The following is a 25,563-nucleotide window of genomic DNA, read 5'->3' as shown; positions in this document are numbered from 1 at the left end:
TATTGTAGAAAGCAAACTGTATATTTCACTATAAACTTGTTGATCATCTTAGCTAAATTCTATCTCCACAAATGCAAATAAAGCAACCAAAAACCAAATTTTAAACACTTTCATCATGATACTGTATCTTATATAAAATTGATTAGTAGCTCACTGACAAAAAGCCTTTAAAAACAATCAGTATATATATATATATATATATATCAGTAATAAACTTTCTGAATGTACGTGACTTACGTATTTGGCATGTGTTTGTTCAACATTGTATACAACGTTATTTGTATACTTGTACTTTTGAATAAGGTTAATTAAAAAAAAGATGAGCAAATTTAAGTTAACAAAATTTATAGACGATAACCAATTCCATTTGATTAATAACTGTATTAATAGATGAATTTCTGACAATAACGGTGCAAAAACAATATAATACAGTAGTCCCATCGAGTGTATTTGTATTATGCAATGACCAATTTTGCCATTTGGTGGCGCTGCAGGTCTGCAATAAATTGTTTGCCGCGTGTTGGTGGGCTGCAGAGACAAAGTGCAGCTCACAATACACATGTATTCCGAGAGATGGCAATGCAGGATTACGTCGTCGCGGACAATTTGGCTAAACGGTTTAATTTGACATTGACACCCAATTCATTTAGTTCCATTTAGTCTCTCCAACGCTAAACGTAACCTCACAATTAAAAGAGCAGCACACACATTTCATCTTGCAGTTTGTATATTTATTTTTTTTAAAGCAACTTCTTTTTGTAAAATATAAATACAAATTAGGAGATTTTTTAATTACAAAGTTAAAACAAAACAAAATGAACACCCAAAAAAAGTTTGATTTACTGCAGTAGCCTCACTGTTAGATATATACACAAGCTCTTTGCCAAAGGGTGAAGATCAGTATTACAATAAAACTTTATTATACAATCAACGCTGTAGCTCCGTGTGTTAAATTACAGACAGGACAGGAAGCACAATTTGAACAATACAAAATGAAAAAAAAAAAAAAAAAGATACAACAAAAAGAATTGTACATCATGTGCTCCCTGTGAACTCATATAGCACATTCAATAGCACACATGCACAATGTGCTGCGCTAACGCGCTGGTTATCAGAAAGACGGGAGAGGAAAACTATGTACACACACTCACGCGCACACACGTGTATATGTACATACATATATTTATTTAGATTTATTTTTACATATAATAATTTATAAAAAATACGACCATCAGTTATTGAGAGTCAAGCGTATGGCTAAGCTAACACAGGCCGGGTCAGCCAGCAGGTCCAAAAGTCTTTCTATGTACAGTGCCGGGCGGGGAACTCCGGGCAGCTAACTGATTCCCGACGGTTAGGAAAGCCAACTGCAGGCCGAGAGGGTGGAGAAGGTCAGTGCTTGTTGTGAGCCGGGTTAAAGATGAGGCCCACCTGGCCGGCCGCCTTGATCCTGTCCTTCAGTTTGTCCCTGGCCTGCTCCCAGCGGTCGTCCAGGCACTCCAGCGTGGAGCCCAGCAGGGCGGCCAGTTCGGCGCTGTCCTCCACCAGGTCCAGCAGTTCCTTGCTGTCCGGCTGGAAGCCCTCCAGCTCCTCGGGGCACGAAAAGAGCTGCGACAGCGAGGCTTGCCGGTAGAACTCGGCCTCGGATACCGTCACCACCTCCATGTGGGGAAAGGCCTGCCGGAAGCCGCGGGCCGACATGCGCAAACGGCGGAGCACATCGGACAGGAGCAGCCAGTTCCTAGGCCTGAAAAAAAAGAGAGATGAGAAATGGCCACTTCTTTGTAACTACATATTTTACAAGGTCATGTCATTTCAAAGTAATTGATTATACTTTACTAGTATGCATTACAATATTTCTGTACTTTTTGGAGTTACTTCCCACAAAAACAGTAGAAGGTGGTATTGATGTGGCAAAACGATGCCAAAAACCACATATTCCAACAGTGTAACTGTAAATTAGTTTTAATTTTAAAGTTTAAAAAAAAAATCTGAAATTGATTTATTCAAAAGTAATTTTAAATTAAAAAGTAACTTTTTTTATCGTAATGAGAAATGATTTTGCAAGTTAAACTTATTCTATGATTATAATATACAAGTTGAAATCAAAATATTTCTACTTTAAAAGTTTGAAACAATTAATACATTTAAGATTTTAAATTGTTTTCATTTAAAAATGTGAAATGAATTAAAGTTCATTTTAAATTCCAAAATCTGAAGATATGCTGACGTTTAAGTATTTTAAAATTAAGTTTACCTTTTTTTTCTTTTTTTTATAAATCAATTGTTGGTACAACAAACAAAACTATTCATTTTAATAGGCACAGATAAACAAAAAAAATACAACTAAAAAGTCAGTTTTTAACAACATTACACTTTCAATCTTCCAGAACATGCATGTAAACAACTTTGGAGGCTAATCATTGGCTGTGCAAGTAATGACAAACACAATCTAAGTGACATCACGACCAATCCAAGTGCTGCGTATAATGACTGACAGGTAAACGGCCCAATGTCTGCATCAACAGTGACTGAGCAGCTGACCAGTGCACTGAAACTACCGACATACATCTAGAATACGTGCCAATATGTGGCTTATAAAGTCCTGGTTGGAATTTTTTTTTAGAGATGTCCAAAAAGTGAATCTGGTGACGATGATGTACAACTCCATTGTAATGTGCACTCCAAATTGTATTTCTTACGGCAAAAAGTGCGGCATTATTCCAAACACTTGGGAATGGCGAGACGCTCACCCATGAGAGACGGACACCTGGATGTTGTAGCACGGCAACAGGGGCCGGTCGGAGAACTCAAACTCAAACACCTCCCTTTTGTCGTCCTCCTCGTCTTCGTCAGGGCCCGGCGGGTCGGCAAGAATGTCGTAGGCTCCGCCCTCCTCGGCAGACTCTGAAATGTGCAAAATAAAGGTGAGCTAATATCTCGGGACACACTTTTTCATACAAAGATTTAGTGAATGGCAGCGTCGCAGGTGACCCAAATTCACATTTTACACAAAATATTGTCAACACTTGCATATTTAAAATAATAATAATAATAATAATAAAAAAAATAGATATATCATACTTTTAAAGGTAGTGGGAAAGGGCATTGAGTTACACCTGTGATACTACCGCCAAAGATTCAAAAATTGTGCAAAATTGTCAGGTAAACGTTGTTACACTTGTTCACAATAATAGGGACCCAGCTCTACTGTCAAGAGCAAAAGTTGAATGAAAAAAAAGCCATAAAATGGCACCAAAGCACTACTTTTTATTAGACAGGGCTAAGGCTTGTCTAATAGAAGTTCAGGTTCCTTATAATTAAGATGGCACTAAAGTACTACTTTTTTTTTTTATTGTTATTATTAGACAGTGCTTAGGCCTGTTTAGCAGAAGTTCAAGTTTCTTGGCATCGAGATGCTGCAAGATGGCACCAAAGCACTATTTTTTGTTTTGTTTTATTAGAAGCTCAAGTTCCTTGTAATCAAGATGGCACTAAAACACTTTTTTTATTAGACTGGGCTAGGTCTTGTCTAATAGAAGCTTAGGTTAATCAAGATGGCATGAGATCACTACTATTTATTAGACAGGGCTTAGGCCTGTTGAGCAGAAGGTCAAGTTTCTTGGCATCTAGATGCCACAAGATGGCACCAAAGCACTACTTTCTTATTAGACTGGGGTAGGTCTAAGGTTTTGGTGCTATCTTGTGGTAACTTAGGGTATTTCAGAAAGAGCACAAAAACAGTGAATAGGCGAGTTTTTTTTTTTGTTTTTTTTAGTCAATAGAGGAGAAGTTAAAAAAACAATGCAAATAGGTGAATTTGAGTGTTGAATCCCGAATATGCAGAGGAACACTGCATACAGAACAGCAACACGGCTGAAACATGTCGACTTTTAAGGCAGTGTAAAGATGCGATCGGGTCGAATTTGTCGACGAGTGCGTATGGGTGACGTCTATATAGAATCTCAACAGATAAATACTGGCTTTTACAGTCAGCGTGAAAGGGGCTTCTGTTACTGCTCTCATATTAGTTCTGAAGGCAGAAAATTGCCAGATCGACTCAACCCAACCACCCGTTTCTGCTTCAGTCCAGAACACTGACAATGGAAAAAGGTGGGGGGAAAAAAAAAAGAAAAGAAAAAAAGCTTTTCTACATTGTGATTGAAAGGGATCGTTGTGATCAGTACTCACCACACACAACGCTGCCGTAGAATTCCCAATAAACTCCGGGGTCGTCATCTGCGCGGCCCTGAAGGTCAGCAAAATAATCTATGGAGAGAGGAGAGGAGCATGTGACTCACCAGCCGGAGCCCGTGGGGACAGGCAACGAGGCAAACAATTGCCCTTGGAGACAAGAGCGGCGAATGGATAAACGGCAGTAAAAGAGGAGGAGGAGGAGGAGGGGGAGGGGGGGAGCGGAGAGGACGTGTTAGGGGAGTGTGGAGTGGTGGAGCAGAGGTGGGCGAGGGGGGGCTAATGGTCAGGGGCCAGCAGCTTCACCACGGGGGAGGGAGCGACTGTCTCTGCTGGGTTAAAGCTGGCTCAGTTCAGAGCGGGGCTGCAGACGGCTGCCAGGAACAAGAACCACACACAGTTTTGCTGGGGAGCGCACACGCACACACACATACACACGCGCACTCGCGGCGAGAGCAAAGTGTGTGTTCAGCACACGCACGCACATTCGGCGAATCAGAGCCGGGCTTTGTGCCAGCGCTGAGGCGTGGGGCGTCTGGCGTGTGTTTGGAGGGATTAACGGCCTCCAGATGAGTGGGACCAGGTGGAGGGAGGGCGGCCATCGCTCGCTCACTCTCGCTCGCTCGCTCGACCGTCAGGCATCGATCTACGTGTCCACGCTCTTATCAAAGTTCAACACCGCCTTTTTGCAGCCGTCTCTCTATAAACAGGGGTGGCCAACCCAAGGCCTGCGGACCACATACGGCCGCGTGTGAGCCCCAAAACTTTTAACCCTCCAAATGCTCACAACATAACATTAGTGATAGGCCGATACGTTTTTTACCGATAGGAGACCGATAACAGATATTTCAAGCTGAAGTGTCAAATTTTTAAAATGTTACTTTTTTTTTTAATTTAAAAACATATCAACAATTGACAGCTTTGTTTAAAATTTCTAACAAAAACTGCTTGCAGAGTCATCAGCTTGTGTTAAGCTAAATTAAAAACTAAGCAAGTAAATAGTTCTCTGAAGTTTTCTACTGTAAGTAAAGTTTTCCAAAATTTCAACTTAATTTCTTAATTTTATTTTTGCTTAATAAGTGCAGGGAGTTCCCAGTGTCAGCATAATTTTCATAAAGTGGCAATATAAATAAATTTATAAATGAAAAGTTCCCTGTATCTCACTGAGCGACAAATGCATGCAAATGTAGCTAATTTGGGGGGGGAGGGGGCTTGCCAGGGTTCGTAAAAGGTTTCAGATGATCTTTACAGACAGAATATGTTCAAAATGTTTTTGCGAAAAGTTAAAACTATCTGTGAACATCTTACAAATCCTGATTAAAACCCCAAATTTGCTAGATTCACAAGCATTCACTGCTCAGTGAGATGCCAACTTTATCGACTTTAGGATTCGTCATAAAAACGATGCTGATATTTGTTAAAATGCCAAATAACAGCACTGATAATCGGCCTGAATATCCCTAATAAACATATTTTCCATCATATTTGATCAAGTATTACCCTTGACATCTGATGGGGAAAAAGCCACAGCTTCACCTTTTCTCTTGCGTTTTCACCCCGATGAAATCCATTTGAATGAGTCCAACCTGTCGTTAAGCGCCGGCAACAGCCGAGTCCCATTCTCCCCGTCTCAAGTTACCTGGGAGAGACGCACACGGGCCCTAACACGCACTCCAAAAGCAAAGTCTCCGGGCCGGAGCGAAGCCCATTTCCTCACGTACGCTGAGCAAACACAGTTGCCGTTGCTAAGTAACCACAGATCGAGGAGCTCAGAGGCAAACTCCCTTGTCTAACAGGTGGTCGAGGGAGGGTAGGGGGTAGGGGGGGTTTGTCGCCGGAGGGGAGAGATGGGCTGACAGCGCCTGACACGTCTGCTGACGGCCGCAGGCGAGCGCGGGGCGGAAAATGGGGAGCGGCGGGTGAGGATTTGCAAAGTGGGGCTCGGAGCAACAGGTTGCGCAGGGGTCGAGGCGCTGAAAGAGCTGCAAACATGAGCGGGGCCTTCGGGGACTGGCTGCTGCTGAGCAGCTGTTTAACATTTCGAACCCTCGTCACCTGCGTGTACCACCCCAAAGCAACCCCTTACCCAGTTTATTTCCTGTCCTACCTTCCAGCACTTTGTAAGACAAGGTCAAACCTTTGCCAGTAGGGTGTCCACAACTGTGAGGATTGTTGTGCATTTTTTTTTTCTGAATCATCTCTTTGGCACCCCAAGGGGCGGCCATTTTGCCACTTGCTGTCGAATGAAATGGCATCACAGTTGCTACGGTAACAACTAATCATGGCTCAGCTTCAGACAACAGGTGAGCCATGGTTGGTCATTGATGCAAGTGGCAAAATGGCCGCCCAATGAGATGGATACAAACGACTGGAATATGCTCATATTCCATGAACATAATATTTTGTTTAGACTAGTGGGGCTGCATAGAACATATTAAGAGCCAGGAAAAAATATCTTACCGGTGAGGAAGCGCTCCATGATGTCACTGTGGGTCATTTTGAGGAGGCCCCGGCCAGAGTATGTTGCCAAGGTGGGGTCGGCACCGTAAGACAGCAAGACGCGCACCACGTCCAGGTGGTCGTTCTCCACTGCGTCGTGAATGGGTCTACAAACACAAGTGCAATCATTTCAACTAACTTTCACGTGTAGGCCATTTTGATAAAAGCAGATTCAAGTGTAGTCGCCCTACTAAGTGGAGAAGTTGACAAATTACTGTTGTGTCAGTGCTAAAATAGAACAAGACACCATCTTTTGCCCATGATGAGATTGAAAGAAGTTTTAAACTTACAAAATTTGAACCGAAGAAAATGGCAACCTGTGTTCTGCACACATAGCACAAAGTATTATCATTGGATCTTTTACAAGGCTGTTGTTAAACAAAAAAAAAATAGGGATGTTCGATTCCACTAGTACTGTGGATACATAAAATTTCCACCCAAAAAACTGACCTAAATATATATTAAAGAAAGACCTTTAAAAGGATACTTGACTCATTGAGCCACTTTCAGCAGTCAAATATAAACATTTTGTCCAGAATGTGATTTGACAACTTCATTATTTTTCCATGTACAATTAATACCTTTAAGAACTATTTTTTTCCACTTACTGCTGAGGAAGTAGGTAACGACCAATCATGGCTCACCTGTTTTCTGCGTTTGGCCAGTAAACTGAGCCATAATTGGTCGTTACCTACTTCCTCAGCACAGGTGATGTCATCTTCAGTTGACAGAAAGTGTAAAAAAAAAAATAGTTTTTGGTATTAATTGTCCATTAAAAATAATTAACTCATTCACTTCCAGCTATTTGCACTAAAGCAACCCCCTTCGCTCCGACTGTTTTACTGGATTTGGACTGATTTTGCAAGGCCCACAGAATATTGTGTTCTATTGCTATAAAAACATGGAACCTACCAACAGAAAGACCAGAGTCTCTTCTTTCATCACGAAAAGTATAATTGCATCAGTTTGTTTTGCAGCAACTAGCATTAGAATATAGCTAACTTTCATCATTCACAAATCTGTTTAAAACAGTGGGGAAAGAGCTTTTTGCAACATGGCTCTGGTTGATCTCTTATACTCTGCTGCCACCTGCTGGACGTTTTTGTAATTACCATTGCTTCAAGTATTCTCTTTAGTTCAGAGGCTGCATCAAAGCCTTCTGTATGCTCTAGCATAAAAATAACGTATAAATATGTCTTTAGGAGCATAGTAATATTTAAAATAGAACGTATTTATGCGTTTTTGGGAGCAAATGAGTTAAATTATCAAATTAATTCTGGAGAGAACATTTTACTGCTAAAAATGACTTAACGAGTCAAGTATCCCTTTAAATTCCTAAAATTGATTTAGATCCAGATTAAGAGCACTTGAGACGGCCTCATTGATTTGTAACTGTTTTATATAATTTGTGATTGTAAGTGAAACTTTTATTTGTAACTGTAATGTAAACTGTTTTGCTGCCTCTTGGCCAGGACTCCCTTGAAAAATAGGTTTTTAATCTCAACGGGACTGTCCTGGTTTAATAAAGGTTAAATGAAATGAAAAATTGCACAAAATTAATGGCAATCTATTCTTCTGATTTCTAATTCTCTAGTTGCTGATCCTAAAATGGCTACACTGGTATCACCCACTGTCACAAGTGCTACTGATACCTTCAAATAAGGCCGGGTATCATCCTTTCTTAGTTTAAATAAAAAACACCTCACTACCAAAATAAAGCGGCAAGCTTTCACTCACTAAGGGAAACACAGAAGAACTTTACTCAACATTTTCAGGCAAATATTGCTTCAGTTTCTGAACTATGCTTCAGTATATGAACTGTGCCTGAAGGCAAGTTGGTCTTGTGGCTAAAACGGATGAACTGGATTCATATTCATTAAGGAAAAAAAAAAAAAACGGCTTCATTTCACGTACATCTCATCTAGCGAGCAAAGTCTCTGAAGGAATATCATGTTGCCAGCTTCAAGTTCCAACCTGCGGAGTTCGTGTGTCACAATGACGCCCTTGGCAAGAAACGATCAAAATCCATCACGCAAGTGACGCGTTACGTGACATGAGCATCAGCCCTGACAGCCCACACTGGCGCATGCTAAAGAGGCCACACGTTCGCATTACGCCGGCGCTTCCGATTTGGGCGGCCGTACCTGGTGCCGTCTTGCGCGCTGCAGTTGATGTCGGCGCCGTAGTCCAGCAGGTGTTGGACGATGCTGAGCCAGCCGCGGGCACAGGCCTCGTGGAGGGCGCAGTAGCCGGCGTAGTCTCGGTGATTCACCTCGCACACTCGGTTCTCCAGGCAGTAGAGCACCACCTCCTGTAGGGAGCCAACACAAGCACGACGCTTCAGTACGGGAGGGGAAAAACAACAGAGTCGTACAAAGACAGACGGCTTCTAGCATATAAAGTTTCCTGTGGCAGCCAAATTAGGGGAAGAGGGAGGAGGGGGGAAGGGGAAATGAGCGTGTTCCTGCGCCGGACTAACATAAAACTCGCACACAAGCGCTCCATAATGCTGCAGCTGGCGGCAAACGAGGCCAGGAGACCGAGTATGACTCAACGACGTGTCGCCTGCCAGATTCCGAAGGCGTGCGCGCGTGCGGAGACGGTCGCGGCGGGGCCCGGGCAGCGAGCGTGGCGTCATGGAGGCGGAACAAAGAGATTTGATGGAAGCACTCAAGAGCTGGAAATGTTTTCTCTGGTCTCGGGGCCGCGACAGCCGGCATCCAGCAGAAAAATAGACGGGCTGGTTTTTATTGGACCGCCGTGGTGTCTGCTGCTACTAAACGGAGGAAATGGCGAGAAGGGGTGGGATGTGTGTGTGTGTGTGTGGGGGGGGGGGGCGTTCTCTTCTGATAAGAACCTTAGAGGAGATATGCAAAGCAAATAGGAGCTGCCGCGTTTATTGAGATTTTTCTAAATTAGGCTTTTAATTATGTCACCCACGTGCATCCATATATGCGTATATATGCGCTGTCCCTCTAACAGCCCGCCGCCGAGACCTCCCTTCTGTGAACCTGGGGAATGACTCCAAACTTCCATTTCTATGCTAATTCTCGCCCTCCAGCTGCTCCAAGTGTTTATCTCGCTCGCTCCCCATTTGCGCGAAAGGGCGGCTTGGAGGGACGGAAGGAGGAAGGGGGGTTGGGGTGGGTGGGGGTTGACTTGACTGGCGGGGGGGAATGGAGCGGGCGGAAGGAGGGCCGCGGCGGCGAAGGCAACACCCCGACAGATGACAGATTAATGAGTCTGCGGATGAGATCTGCCGGGCCCGTCCGCTGGGCCACAGCTGACAATAACAAGAGATGAAAGGGTGGGCTTGTCGTGGGTGGCGGTCCAAAATGTGTGTGCGGGTGCGTGTGCCGATAAGAGTGATTTAAAGGACGATCCGGGCTGTGGAAGGAGGAAGGGAGGGAGATACCGGGAAAAGAAGTGAACAAGTGTGTGCAAGAAAAAGTGTGAGAGTAAGGGGGGCAGGAGTGACGCGCCAACTGGTTTTCACCCGCTGCCAGAATTCCGTTTGCCTGCTGGAGAGAGATTCAGGAGCGCTGTGCCGAAGCGCCCCTCTGGGGATTCCACGTGTGTGTGCGTGCGTGCACGTATGAGGCTGACGACGACAGTGTTGATGTGCAGCTCGCTTATATGTGTGTGTGTGTGTGTGTGTTTACGTGCTGCTGATGAGCGTGTGGCTGCGGAGGAGGTGTAGCGCTAAACCTCTGGAGCCGTGTTTAATATCGCTGGGAGAGAGCGAGGAGCTTAGCACGAGAGCCCCGGCTTCCCGCCAGATACGCGCACACACACATCTCCGCAGTATAATGAGGCGCGTGCGCACACACATACGCACACACATCCCTTCCCAGCAGCCCCCGCCTCCCCCCGCTTCCTCCTCCACCGCCGCTTTCCCTCCGTCCTCTAATCTCCCTCTCTAGAATGCTTCCCTGCGCTCGCCTGCAATCAATGCATCACTCAGACATTTAACCCCTTGCAGCGCGGGCCCGCTTACGCGCCACGCATGCAAGCAGATGTTTGTGTGTGCGTTCTCTTTGGGCGACGCTCGTGCTAGGCCTGATGGAGCAGGGCCACATGCCCGGAAAGCTTGAATGTTTTTGCTAATAAAGTCAGAAATGGATAATCAGGCCTCCTGAGTATAATACACACTTGCAATAAATTCACCCCTTCTTAAAAACAACTAACTATAATAAACTGAGCAAAACAAACATTAAAAAATGAAATAAACAAGCCTGATGCTTGTGTCTCGTTAATGTGACTATACTTGAACAGCCAAGCTAGCAAGCTAGCGGCGAATGCGGGACAATCCTAATGAGCGGGGACTGTATAAAGCTCATTAATCCAAGGGACCGTTAGCGTCATCAGGTACCACCTCCGCATAACCTTCTCTTACATCAGCGGCTAAGGCTGCATTCAGAGTCTGCCAGGAAGTAGGACATATCCCACTTTGGAGCTCACATGTCATAAAGTATTACGTAGATGGAAAAAAAAATAATTAAATAATGTGGCAGCCGGTCTGGCAACAAAAGCTAATCCTTGTTTGGTAGCCCCGATATTCTTTTGCATGACATTTCGAGATGACAAGTGGAGTAAGAATACGATATCATGCAGCAGGGACGATCAAATTAACACTTTTCATATGTTTTTTTTTTTTTTTATATTAATGGATTTATATTTATGGCCAGGAAGTGCTTTTCATAAAAAAATAATTATAACAACTATTTAAGGCAGGGGTGTCAAACTTATGTTAGCTCAGGGGCCGCATGGAGGAAAATATATTACCAAGTGGGCCACATCGGGAAAATAACGGTATATAACTTAAAAACGATTGCCATCATTTATACGCAGATTTTCGTGGACCAGCCCTAAATTACGGAGGTCAACTGTAATCAAAAATAACACAAATGAAAATGGAACACGGCAACAGAGTTCTGGACGTGTTAAATCTACCCGTTTTGCATATATATTGTTCCCAGAATGCATTGCGTGGCGCAGTTAATTATGTTATAGGACGTTAATCCTTGTCATATCTAATTGTGTTGCCAGTCATTGAATTTGTGTCATCTTTAACACGTTTATGTTGGTCTATGATTTAAAAAAACAAATAAATAAATAAATAAAATAATAATTAAACAAACTATAACGACAATGCCCCGTACAAGTTGCATTGCTCATCTGAGGACTGCTTGTGAAATTACAAATTTATATGTTTTGATTGTGGTCAGCTGATTAATTATATATGTTTGACACCCCTGATTTGGGGTTTCCGTCAGAAAACTTGCTAAGCCAACAAACAAACAAACGAGGGCCCGGGAAAATATTTGTGCGGATGACGACGGCTGGAGACATGCAGTGATTATTTTTCCATCGATGGGTGGGATGTAGTGGGGGGTTGACACTTAGCCTGGCAGGAGGGTTGGGTGGTGGCGGGAGCAAGAAAAGCCTGGCAGACCGCCAGGCTTATAAAACACAGGGGGAAACCCTGCTATTGTATATTGTGACAGACTAGAATGTGTTCTGAGTTGCAAACAATTTTGGGTTAGGTTGCCACTGTAAAAACTGAATTCTATCCAAAACCAAAAAACCCAGGTTCATACCAATTTTCATGCAGAACCAATCCTTTTAAATTGATAGCAAATAACTCCAGATACATTTCAGAAACATTGACATGACAAGCTAGCAAAAACGCAACGGATTTTCTAGATGTCAACAAAAAGAATCTCCTAAAAATTATGTCAAAGCATTTGGCATGTTTTCGTTTTTATTGGGTACAAGCAATAATGCTTAGAATTTTCAGAAACTTGTCTTGTTTGTGTATTCAGGCTTTTGTTCAAGAAAGGCCAGTAGTTGATGACAAATGTTTTTATTGTATACAAGCAAGTGATAATATTTTTCTTTTTTTGAGAAACTCACGTTTGTTGCCATTTTTAAATTGTTTTTTTTCCATTTAGAAACGCAAATGTAACGTCCCAATAGTTAACTGGTGTCATTTTCCAGGGTGCCATCAGATTATTGCAACTTGGTAAAGTTGTGACATATCGACAAGGGGCACTTTTCCAACTTGGAGTTTGTGCATTACTAGTTTCAATGGAAAATGATAAATGGTGTGCACTTGTATTGCGTTTTTATCGACACGGTACATTACGCAACATGGCTCATCCTGCTATGAGCGTCCTGGAAGGCCACCGTTAACGTTTAATACTTCCGTGACAATCTGAGGTTGGGTTAGAGGCCCACAACTCTGCGTGCAAACTCCCTCTATTTATCTCCTCAAGCAAACAGTCCAAATCACCCCTCAATTCCCCAGTTTTGCCGATTATAAATGCGCCGGGTATTTAAAATGCAATCCAGCTTCCCTCGTACGCCGGCTTGAGGAGAGAAAATCAGACATGATTTATGTGAGGAGAATAAATGACAGATTGCACCTTTATCCTGCCTTTCAATGGGCTGAAGCAAGGGGGCCTGTTGGAGGACCCGGCACAGGCAGAGATGGGGGTGGGGGTGTCGGACGTGGGGTTGGTTGGCGGGTTGGTTGGTTGGTTGGTTGAAGAGAGGGATGAAGACATCCGCAGCATCTCTGCTCATTACCATTTCAAATGCTCCGCCAGCGAGCGAGCGAGGCAGACGGTGGGGTGGGGGAGCGAGCGAATAGAAAGGGGAGCGAGGGAGGGAAGAAGCGAGCGAGTGGGCTTTCATGTGCGCCGGCACGGAGCGCGAAACTAAACGAACATGAATATATGCGCGGTGTCGCCCGGGCATCGGGAGCGTGTGCACGCGTCTTAAATTATGCGTGTGTGCGCACATGCTACTGTGTGTGTAAATGAGTGTGCGTGCACCTAAGATGATTATGAATTTGCATGTGCAGGTGTGTGTGAGTGTGCGATAGCGTGTTTTTTTTTCTCCTCATTTATTTTTATAACATCAGTCATTCCGTGCGGCCTGTTCAGAAGAGCACGCCGGCGTGACTGTACGTGCGCTTATTAGGTCATAACTGGCGCCGCTCCGTGTGTCACACTAATCAGCAAATGTGAGTTGTGTACGTGCGTTTGTGTCACTGTCTCCCAGGCCCTTATATCTCGCTGCCTGCGTGTGATAAGCCTGGAGCTTGCGGCACTAAAACACCAGTACGGGACAAGCACTGTGCATCTACAGGCTTGTATGCTCGTGTGTTTGTGTGTGTGAGGCACTATGCATAAATCGGTGTGTGCGTGCGTGTGGGAGCCCCAGGGGTCTGCCCCAGGCTTATCACACGCAGGCAGTGAGAGACGCGCTTCCTGAGAGGCAGCGAGAGAAAAAAAAGAAAGGGAGGGAGGGGAAGGCGGGGGTGTTGTTTGCGCAGCGGCCAGTGCCTTGTTTGTGTAGTCTCAGGTTTTCTCCTCCCCCCTCTCGGCACGCAGGAAAGGGAAAAAAAATGCTAAAGGGGGTGGAGGGGGGTGGGGGTTTGTGAGGGATGGCGGGGTGGGGGGCACGGGTGTTGAGTGGAAAAAAAAGAGAAAGAAGCGGGAGGGGAATAAAACGTTTGAGAGAGACACATAAATCACAGAGACGAGCCAGCTTCTCTCCCGCACGGCTGACTGCGCCCCGCTGCCGCTCGCCGCCGCCGCACCGCTCCCCGTGTTTGTGTGCGAGGAAGGAAGGAAGAACAGCCGCCGCTGCTGCTGCCGTCGCTAACCGCAGTCACCACGGCACATTAGAGGGCCATTAGAACGCGATTATACTCCCAGCGCTTACCTCTCATTCACACTCTCCGCCGCCCGCTCTCCCACTCTGACTCACACACATCATGACGCACACGCGCCTAATCATCATAAATGTGTGTCTGAATGTGCGTGTGACCATAAAGCAACCGGTTAATGAGCAACGCGCACACCTACTTACAGTTTGGCGAAGATGCCTCTGCTGGTGATTAAAGATATTGCACACGCGAGAGTACGCATGGAAAGCGCAGAGGCAGAGCGAGCGAGCGAGCGAGCGGACACGCGGCGCAGCTGAGGAGGCATTAAACTGCGCCGATCAATAAATCAATTTGGAAAATCTGTCAAGAGGCGCGGAGCGCAAAGGGCGGAGGAGGAGGGGAGAAGGCGAGAGACAAAGGGCCATCCGGGTTTAATTAAAAGGCAACGTGCGGACTTTGCTCGATTTACGTCAAGTGCACGCGAACCCACCTAGTGGTTTCGTTCAGCAAAGTTTGGAAGGATTTGTTGTAGCGTAATAAAGTAATTTGTTAAAAACTATATTAAGTCCCTAATGATGCGTACAGAAGCGTATTGCATTCACTTGAGAGGGGAAAAAAAAAAAAAAAAAAAAAAACTAAGATTCACTAAGATGGCCGCCCTGTGACTTCAACGGCTTGCACTGGCGTGTATGGGCTTTCGGCTATCCAGTCATAAATACAGGTCAGTGGTCTGAAACAAGTCACTTGGAGTTCAGAGGTCCCCAAAAAAATTACTCCAAAAAACAGAAGTTGGTGCTCTGTTTTTCGGAATAATTTTTGTTTCTGTTTTTTGGAATAATGTTTTCCCCCTGTTTTTCAGAGTAATTCCCCCCGTTTGTCGGAATAATGTTTTTTTTCTGTTTTTCGGAATATTTTTTGTTTTGTTTTTTGGATTTTTTTTTATGACAGAAAAAAAACATTCAGAAAAACCAAAAAAACAAAACAAAAACAATACTCAAAACAAAGCTCCCAAAAACAGTCAGAAAAACAGGATTTTTTTTTTTCTTCAAGTGAATGCAATAAGCTTCCGTAGATGCCAACTGTCATATATGTAATACACAAGTTACACACAGTAAGAGTTAATCTGACTCACATTGTTTTCGGAAAGGACTTTATTTTTATAAATTTACCAATCAAGGATTTTATTTTTTTCTAAAGATGAGCTGAAAATTGATTAATCGATCATTTAAATCAAATTGATTCGTGTCTTGAAGCAACTGAGGCACAATGAAGTGCAGTACTTGGCTAAAACCACTGGAGGCGCTGTTGAACAATACAGTACAGGGGTTTTGCCCAAGTGTTTTATAGGTTTGTTGCATCGTCAGGCTTTTCTTAACCCCCCTGCATGATGAAGATTCATCGTATGTCGTTCCTTGTCCACAACCACCGCTGACGAATATTTAACGGGCCAAATTTTATTCCCAGTCTGTCCCTGACCACCAGGCTTACCAAGTTTTACCCGGGAAAACTCTGCATTACATCATCTGTCGCACATTGAGCTACTTTGGTACCAACCTACACAACAATAGGGTAGAAATTATCTATTTTGGAACCTTCCACAAAATTTTTGCAAAAAAGTATACCATCCAAGAACTGAGCTAAAAAGTGTAACATTTTGGCACTGGAAATTGGGCTTACAATTTCTTTCAACTTGACCACACTCACATGTTGACATGATTGAGTGCTGACCCACAAAACCAGAGCTCGCTGTGTGTCAACATGTGAACGCTAAACAACTGAATGTTGACTTATATTGCTGCGTTCTGGTTCCTCTACCTTGTTGTTGTTCTGGCAAGCTGGGAATTTGCGTCACGAACAGAGCGAAATCCGCATCGCAGCGGAGACGGAGAGGCTGCCAAAGCTGATGAGGGCGCCTTCGCGTTAAACACCACCTGGCGCCAAGCTCTTAGGTGGGAAAACCGGTCTTTCTAAAAGCTTTGGGAGCGATGGGAGATTCTTGTCTTGCGCTGTGCTGTGGGGCGACTGCCAGAAAGCAGCGCGGTAGGGAATAAAAGAAGTCCGGATGCACGAGAGAAAGCGAGAGAGGCAGCGAGCATCTCCGCTCTTCTCCGTATAATGATTCCGCCGATGCCGTCCGCGCGCGAGCGTGCACACGAGTGCGTGTATGTGTGCCTGCGTCCGTGTGTGTGTGTGTGTGTGTCACACTTCGCCTCACGGAAAAAATTAATGAGATGTGAGAGCGGAGCGAGGCGAGAGAAGGGGGGGGGGGGGGGGGTGCGGAGAGGTGGAGGAGGGGGGGGGGTGGGTGGTTTAGCGTGTGTGTGCGCTCGCGGGGTGCCAACGACAATCTGAGTCACAAAGAGAGGAAGAGAAAGAGCGCTGAGAGGAAAGAAGGGGGAGGGAACAAGCGGAAACCTGAGAGAGTGAGAGAGAGAGAGAGAGAAAGAGAGAACAGAGAGAGACAGAGAGAGAGAGCGAGAGAGAGAGAGAGAGAGAGAGAGAGAGAACAGAGAGACAGAGAGCGAAAGAGTGAGAGAGAAATTTTGTGGGGGGGAGCCTGCACTCCGGTGATAGCGATGGAAGATAAATAGAGGGATGAAGATAGAAAAAGGAGGACGGACGCAAGGAGAGAGACAATTTTGAAAATCGGCGTGGAGCCGCGTAGCAGACAGGAACAAAGCGGGGCGAGAAAATGAGCTCAATTTAAGCAGAGAGGAAGTGAAGACGGGAAACGAGGCGAAGTGTAAAATGTGCCGAGAGGCGCGTGTAGCTGAGCTACAGACCCCCCCCCCCCTCCTCCTCCCATTACCTCGTAGCCCAGACGCGCCGCTCTCTGGAGGAGCGTCTCGCCAGCATTCTTGTTGACGATCAGCCGGCGGGCTTCGGGCGGGATGGGCCGCACCACCGGGGCGTCTGCGGCGGGCATCCGGTGCGCCCCGATGACCTCTGGCGGGACGCCGCCCGCTCTACCGTTGGCCTGGGGCTGCGGCGGGGGCGGACAGAGCGCGGCGGGGGAGCAGGGCTTGACTGGAGAGCAGGGATAATGATTAGGAGAGGCAGCTCGCTTCCTCGGAGCGTCTCGCTGCTCACTCAGCTGTGGAGAGAGAGAGGAATGGGGAGCGAGAGAGAGGAAGTGTTAATGACGATGACACATTGACGCACACAGAAACTGAAGCGCACACACGCGCACAGGTGGACACAAACACACACTCAAACAGTCCATTGAGAAAGAAAGTGTGCCGTTCATTAGGCATTTCCACGCACAATGGTGCTGTTGTCTGTGTGTGCGTGAGGCCTTAATGTGCAACATCTGTGTTGTTTTTATGTCAGGAAGACATGCAATGTCCCGCACGTGCACGCGACGCCTCTGCATTGACGCTACAGGCTGGCACGGCACTTTTCCTTCAACCACTAAACCAACAGGCGTGCGAGCGCCAGGCGAGAGGCAACTGCCTCCGCGCGCTTGTGTGTGTGTGTGTGTGTGGGGGGGGGGGGGGGGTGCGTGTGTGTGTGTGCGCGTGTGTGTCCTCTCCGTGGAATTCCATGTCGGAGCAGCTGTCAGGCTGAGGAGGAGCAGGGGAAGAGAGCGGAAAAACAACTCGCCTTTTTTTCCCCCCGCAATTTTCCCCGTGCTCGTTTTTTTTCCCTCTTCCTCCCCTCGCTTTTGAAGTTCATGCGCTCGACCGTGGCTGCCACATTCCTCGCTGCGCAAGAGGGGGAGGGAGGCAACGCGAGCGGGCCTCGTGTTCAGCGCCGCTGTATAATTGCTCCAGGGTTTTGTTGTTATGTCAGGAATGCTCGCCGACACGCACCCTTCGCACACGTCGGCGCGCCACAACGGGACGGACGAGGCACGCTTGACAATTAAGCGCCGAGACGAGTCGGCACGCACGCAAGCGCTCTGGAGGGAGGAGCCGGGGGCACGGGTGGGGGATTTCGTGGGGTCAAAGTGCCAGCCGCCCTCTAAACATCGTAAACACGCTTCCTTCCTCTCCCTCCCCACGAGCCGACGCGCAGACAGGCGCTCACCTTGTCCTCGGCTGTTCCCAGATCAGCCGGGAAACGGTGGCCGGGGCTGTTGGGTGCAGCCTCTTTTCTCCTCTCGCGCTCCCGCTGGCTGGTGTGTTTGGTCTTGCACGGCCGCTTGCCCTTGGGCTTGTCCGTGTCGCTATGACGACGCAGCTTGAGGGGAGGGGCGCCTCCCAGCGAGGGCTCCGTGTCCGGGGAGGGAGGGCCGCGCCGAGGCTCCTTGAGGCCACGGTCACCTGAGAAGGGGCCCGGCGGGTGCACTCTGTCCTTCAGCTGGCCGCCGGGGTGAAGGGGAGGTACGGCGACTCCTGTGGGAGAGGAGGAGGAAGAGGGGGAGGGAGGCGGCATTAGTGTGTGGAAAGCGGGAAGGTATTGCAAGGCCATCTCTCACCCTCTGCTGGTTTATTAATGAGCGCAGAGAGCTGTCTGCGAGCGCCGCACGCCTGCTCGATCAGGAAGAAAATACCCCCCCCACACACACACACTCCTCCTATAGACGCGCGCACTGCAGCAAGATCATCTTAAACTCAGAGCGGCTTCAAGTTGCGTAAATACGCAGCTTTCCGAGAAGAAAAACGCAGGGTCCTCGAAAACCACAAGGTCAAAATGGTATTTAAGGACTTAATGGAAAGCCGTTTCCTCTGGAGGATCGTCGTGAAGCGTTACGCACCAGGCGAAGTCAACGCCGCTTGGGGTTTGATTTGTAGTACGTTACCATTTTCAGAATAAACACGCCATTAAATCATAGGGCTTGGCCGGGGGGGCGCACTGAGGAGGAATGTGAAATTCTGTGGCCTTGTACAGCACTCCTGCATTAATATGAGTCCGTCCCCACATACTGATTAGGCTGCTTGACAGTAAACCAAACGAGGCTGCTGCTGCTTCTTCTGCAACCACCGCCATGTCACTTGGTGCCAGTAGAAAGGCTTCAAGATCCAATTTTATGTAAGGAATGGGCTGCTGCCACGGTTTCCCCAAGTTTTTGTCTGGCGGTTTGCCCTCCACCCCACTAGGCTAAGTGTCCCCCACCCCCCTCAAGTTTACGAATATTCTCCCGGGGAAAACTTAGTTACCAGTCCGTCCAGGACCGCCAGGCTTAGCTACTTTTCTGGGGGGGAAACCCTGGGCTGCTGTGATTGGCTGGCTAGGCTATCCTCACCACAAAAGCAATTCAAAGTGCTAATTGTAACCATTTATTTCTCAATTTTTACCAAATTGAATCCTAAAAAATTATTAGTAGCTGAAGGTTTCTCTCAACTGATGCCACTGCCTACACACCTACTTACATATTCTTTAACTTTTAAATGTAAATCTGAGCTGTTTGGACACAAAGCAAAAATGGCAGATATATAGTTGAGTTCCCCCTTTCACACTGCCTCTAAAAGCGGTTTCTTTCCACCTGTTTTGCCTAACGGCATCAAGACACAATTGTGGGGGCGATGTCAAAGTTGTAACAGCGACGGGACAGCCCCTGTGTGTAAGTGTATTCCACAATACAATGGTGCAATCACATGGTGTGATGTTTCACGCCCCCCAATTGCTGCTGACGCATTTAATGATCTGATTGTGGGATGCGTTGTCACGGTGTGAAAGCGCACACATTTACAACAATAACCTGTTAGACGTACTGTTAAGGCTGTGACGTGACAATTTTTGTGGAATCTGTGTCAAAGAAGTTTTGAAAAGCCAATTTTGTTTGTACATAAGACTCTAGGGGTATATTGTTCCTCCCAAAGGTTGGCAGATGAAGTTCAGCCAAACATGTCATTGTGGACCTTGCTTGAACAGAAGAGAGCCTTTCGCAAACTGCTCCTGCTAAAGTTCTAAACATGCCTTCCTTCATTGATATGAGTGGTGTCCCAATACTTTTGTCCGCATAAGGCACGTTGGAGAACAAAGGACAAACTGCAGCCCTGACAGATGCAAGCTAACTGAGGGGGAAAAAAAAAAATAATCGTTTCAGGGCTGTTGCCAAGGTGACGTTATCTGAAAAGGTGAAAGCAGGGAAGAAAAAAAAAATAATGAAAAGAAATCAGCGGCCAATCAAGGCCTGTGGTTTCTGCAGGGAACATAAAACCCAAATCTTCTCTGATTTATTCACTTTCTTTCATCTCCCGCCTGCTCTTTTATTTTCCTCTTCACCATGCTCGTCCCTCCGCTTCAGTCTGGGCACGCGAAGAAGGGAGCGCATGGTTTTAATAAGTTAGCCCCCACTCCAGTCCTCCCCTACACACACACACACACACACACACACAGACACACGCACACACACACACACACGTGTGCAAAAGCGCTCGCCTTTTTCCTTGCGACCGGCCTTTTGGGGGGTGGGGGGGGTCGGATTATCACACAGTCACACTACACCTGCCCACGCATATCTCCACCAGCCACTTCTCTCGTGCACGCTTTCATCGCCGTCACAGAGCAACGCTGTAGGCCGGTGGAACAAAAAAAGCTCAAATCACAAGGGGAGGGCGGCATTTTAGATTTGTGTCCCCGAGCTCCCATCTCTGATTCGCAGCCTTTCCCCCTTGGCAGAAGGAAGTATCCTCTACCTCATTTCCTCCGCCTGCTTCCAAAAAGGCTCCTGGGAAATCCCCCTCTAGACAGGCAGCTCAACAAGAAAGCGAAAGCCAAAGATAGATTTCCCGTTACCCTGGCTGAACTCATGCGACGTGGCGCGGCGCGCACTCACCGTTGAGCAGTCTTTCGCAGCCCCACTTCCTGTTGATGTCGGCTCGCTGCGCCAGCGCTCGCTCGTCGCGCTCTCGCTGCATCTGCGCCGGGCCCAGCAAGCGGGGCCACGGCTGCTCTTGTTTGATATGGGGGTGGTCGGGCGAGGCGCTCCCCTGTGCGGGCTTGCTGAGCCGCAGCCCCTTCAGCTCGATGCAGACTTTGAGCTTCCGCACCTCGTCGTCGTCCTCGTCTACGGCGTCCTCGTCAGCACTGGTCTGCTCGTGCTCATCTGCCAACAAAAGGTCTTGTCAAGTCGACATAAAATGGAGCCTTAGAAAAACAAGTACCAAGTAGCGATGGAACGTTTTACAGTTTGAAATGAAGTAGTTTGGTTTAAAATTTGTAAGCATCGCGAAGACAAACCATAGGACGGCAATAACCGTAACCCCCATGTGGGGGCACTGTTGCAATGCTTTCTCGGCTTGCATCCGTTTTTTTTGTTTAAAATTCCACATTTTTACGGATTGAGACAAGGTCACGATTTAATATTTTTAGAATCCATTATTCCATTGATTATCGCGTAAAAAAAAAGTATTTATTGCCACTTTTTCCTCGATTTTTTTTTTGTAAGCAATATTACACAAGGTGTGATGTTGAAAGCTACTTGGATATTGATTAACGCGAACAGCTACAAGTTTGAAGTAAACTTTTGAGGCTACTACATGTTAGGTAGAGTTGTGCATACTAGGACTAAAAAATAATTATTTTCACCATATATTAAAATGTGTACTTTTTTGGTAAATTTCGACCATCACAAATCAGAATCAGAAAATATTTACTGATGAATGGCTGGAAATGAGAGGGTTTGGCTCATTTTAAATTAAACAATGGCTCAAAACAATGAATGGACTATCAAAATAGCTGTTGATTAAATTGATTATCAATTAGTTTTTGAATAACTGATTCATGGAGACAACACACACTCAGATGATAAAAAAAATAAATACATTTAAAAAAAGGATACATGTCTGTCTAAGTTTAGTATGGAAAAATAAGACACTGAAGCTGAAAACTTACACGAAACGCATGTTTGACTTGTCAGCTTTTGCTGGGGGAGAGTGTAGAACCGCATGCCGGAGAGGGGGTGGGGGGTGGGGGGTGCAAAAAGGAGGAGACCCAAACAGATGAGGGGAGATGAAAAGAGCAGCATTGAAAAGGGAGGTGGTGGTGGGTAAGCGGTGCAGAGGAACGGTGTTGAAAGAGTGAATGACTGTCCCCTCTTCCTCGATCGGCGCTCAGGCTCGGCCTCAAAGACGGGATTAAACACTTGCCGTTGCTGGCTGCCGCACAGAGAAAACGACGGGATGGGGGGGTGCTGGAATGGAGGCTGGGAGTTGAAGGGGGTGGGGGGGTTGTTTCCGAGTGATGTCGTTTAATTTTACGGCGGGATTGATTTTGGGAACTTCTGTTCGAAAAGCAACAAGAGGGGACGCCAGCAGACGTGCGGTGAAGATTTGAAGGAAAGGAGCACAGCGTGTGTGGGTGGCGCCGCAGAATTACAAATTCTCACCAGCAGACATCCTGGCTCTTTTCTGAGGGTGGAACATCCTCTCGTCTTCCTCCTGCTCAGAGTCCTGCTCCACCTTGAGAACGCGCAGGCGCTTCCTGCCGGCGCCAAAGTCGTGACCGAGTGCCTCGTCGGGAGAGTCCCTCGCCGCTGTGGTGGGGGGACCCCCTTCGGAGTCCAGACCCAGCCTCAGGCTCTGGGCACCGCACCTCTGAAGGACTGGGACACGGTTATTGGGGTATGCCAGCAGGACACCTGAGCGTGGATGGAAAATAAGAAGCGGGGAGTTAGCGAAAGGAGATGAAAGAAAGCCAAGAAACAACGGGTGGTGGTAGTGGTGGGAGGCGGCGTCAGCGGGAAGACGCTAGTTAAGAAGCAGGCAGCTTTTATTCCGCTTTAAAGACGGGCAGTAAAACTTTGATGGGGTAAAGACTTTTTAATCTGATGTCAGCCGAGCCAGCGGCTTGATGGTTCACTGCCGACGCAGACACTTCCGCGGAGCAAGACAACATCCTGTGTACTTTCGCCGCTTGCTCGCCGCCACCGCCGCCACCCCCACCCTCCTTCTTTCCGCCGCCGTGTCCTCTGTCCTCCCCCACGGCATGACCGCACCACGCCCTTCTCACATAGAGCATGACTCTCCCCCTCGCTCCCAGATTCCCTCTCCATGCCATAATTAGGCTCACACGTCAGCCGCGGCCTCGCTCCAACACGCAGCTGGGCTCCACGCCAACCTAACTAACTCCCCCCCCCCCTTCCGTCCTTCTCTCTGTTGCGCTCTCCCATCCGCTTTCACACCCCTCACACACTGCTTTCACTCGCACAATCTCTCCCTCCCCACTCACCCTCCCTCTCTCTCTCTCTCTCTCTCGATCATATCCCTGCGTGCAGATAAGCACAAAAGGCTTCTTGAAAATAAAAGTCCCCCCTCGCGTCCCTCTGGCTGACTCGCGCTTGTGCAAGAGCGTCTGCGCCGACAGAGGAAGAGCGTGTCTTTTTTTAGAGTGACCCGGTCTCGCTCGCCACAGCGTTTGCCGCATGTGCACGCCAGCGCACTTATTGTTTGTGTGTCACTCCCGAGTCCTCATTTATAGCATGCTGATGTGCGTGTGTGTGCATACATGATGCGTGTGTGCTCACCCTCCCTCTCCCCCTGCCGGGTGGCGTATTGGCCGATTTCCAGCGCTCGCTCTCTGCGTTGGCCGTCTGCCAGCTCTCGTCCTGGTGTCGGGGCAGACACGCACACACCACCTACACCCTCCTTCTCCTTCAGCTCCAGCTCCGAGAACCGCAACATGGCCCGCTGTGCACGCACACACACACACACAAACAAAAAGAAATGCAGAGATATCCCATGAAAACCACTCGTCGTCTGGCCGAGCCACACATACTCTCCTCTCTTAAGCCTCAATCTGGCCTCAAAAGCTATAAATGCAAAAAAAAAAAAAAAAATTTAATTCAAAGAAAATGCCAAGAAATTAAACCGACAAGACAAAAAAGGGGTGGGGTGAAAAAACAAGCATCAAGACACAGGTTAGACTACTGCAGCCAATGTGAGTCCATGCGCGCTGGGCCTTAAAGTCCTGGCACATCTTCCCTTCCTGTAATACAAACATGGCTAAGAAACATACATCTAAGCCCTGAGGCAGTTGGGAAGAGGGGTGGGGGGGTGGGGGGGGGGGGGGGGGGGGGGGGGGGTGCAGTGCGAAAAAGGAGGAGTGTGCAGCGATAGAGTGTACAACAAGGAGACAGAGGCCATCAGAGGCAGATGTGATAAGAAATGTAAAGAACTGACCTCCCAGTTAGCTGCAGGTTGACTTATATTACTCCCCTCTCGTGATATGACTTCCATCTAAGCAATTAGAATGGGGGGGGGGCTCAATATAACTGTCCATCATTTCATTCTTGTGTTTATTGTAAAGGTTTCTCCACTGTTTCGTGACACATTCACAAGGCAGTCCCACAAAATGACAAAAAAATAAAATAAAATAAAATAAAATAAAAAAAGACTCAACAGGTCAACACAAAACTATCAAATCATTTCTGAACAAGATGTTGGTTCATAGGCGTAATGGAAAAATTGATAGTAACTCGGCATTAGCCTTTGTCTTCCGCTAAACAAATTCAATTATCACACATCCAGAAATGGAGCGTTTGATAGCTTTGTGCCGCAGCTGCGCATTGACAAGCATGACACAGACAAAACCACAGTTCACGAGGATGCCTTCAACAACACAGACAGACATTTGGGACACATTAACAAATCTGCCTCTGCGCCAGTGGATAACAAAGCATAGGGTTTGTTGGCTTTTTATTATGCGGAATGTTGGCACATAGATGCGAACCGCATGACAAGTGAGGGGGGGGGGGGGACACAAAACAGTAGCTCAAATGTGTGTATGTGAGCGACAAATGTCAAGTGTACTAATCGGGGTGTGGAACCCGATTGTAGGCCCACGAGAGCATTTGATCCGGCCTGTCATACAATTCTAAAAACAAATTAGAGCCACGAGCAGAGATGAACGGGTGCTGCAAACCACATGCACATGAAGTGCACACAATTTGGGAGCGCTTGACAGAGAAAAATAAAATTAAAAAAAAGATCAGACCGTCAGGAACAGCGTGATTGCTATTATACATTTTGGCCAGTAGGGCACCAATTAATCTCTCCAGGGTGGGACCTTTATCAGCCTGGGACCCTTGGCCAAATTACCCTAAAATGGCCGCTCAAACCAAAATGGCTTCCAGTATGTTTTCGGACATGGGTGCTTTTGTGGTTCTGATGATAGAAATACCTACCAACCACACATTTTCATTAGTGTGAAAACAATTAGGTACGTTTTTATGCCCATCAGAATGGTGAAAATTGGCCCTACAGGGACTTTAAACATGATAGCGAAAAAGGTTCCCCCACCGGTGT

General features: G+C 46.9%; 1 protein-coding gene across 3 annotated transcripts in view; it reads right to left on the bottom strand.

Moving 5' to 3' along the window:
* Window positions 1-709: 709 nt before the first annotated feature.
* bcor (BCL6 corepressor) overlaps window positions 710-25,563 on the bottom strand; it is a 43,830-nt gene continuing 18,976 nt past the window's right edge. Inside the window, exons 4-14 of one of the 3 annotated variants that reach the window (XM_077536873.1) lie at window positions 24,439-24,495; window positions 23,784-23,946; window positions 22,647-22,898; window positions 21,096-21,365; window positions 18,401-18,708; window positions 17,181-17,465; window positions 8,838-9,004; window positions 6,655-6,800; window positions 4,192-4,269; window positions 2,754-2,907; window positions 710-1,747 (exon numbers count right to left, since the gene is read on the bottom strand). In XM_077536873.1, coding sequence (XP_077392999.1) covers window positions 1,393-1,747; window positions 2,754-2,907; window positions 4,192-4,269; window positions 6,655-6,800; window positions 8,838-9,004; window positions 17,181-17,465; window positions 18,401-18,708; window positions 21,096-21,365; window positions 22,647-22,898; window positions 23,784-23,946; window positions 24,439-24,495 — 2,235 coding nt within the window. In that variant the 3' untranslated portion in view covers window positions 710-1,392. The remainder of the gene's footprint in view (window positions 1,748-2,753; window positions 2,908-4,191; window positions 4,270-6,654; window positions 6,801-8,837; window positions 9,005-17,180; window positions 17,466-18,400; window positions 18,709-21,095; window positions 21,366-22,646; window positions 22,899-23,783; window positions 23,947-24,438; window positions 24,496-25,563) is intronic. The other 2 variants (XM_077536875.1, XM_077536874.1) reach the window with 2 other exon arrangements.

This window comes from Festucalex cinctus, chromosome 11, assembly GCF_051991245.1.
Source record: "Festucalex cinctus isolate MCC-2025b chromosome 11, RoL_Fcin_1.0, whole genome shotgun sequence".
Classification (NCBI taxonomy): domain Eukaryota; kingdom Metazoa; phylum Chordata; class Actinopteri; order Syngnathiformes; family Syngnathidae; genus Festucalex; species Festucalex cinctus.
This window is presented reverse-complemented; position numbering and strand designations above follow the sequence as displayed.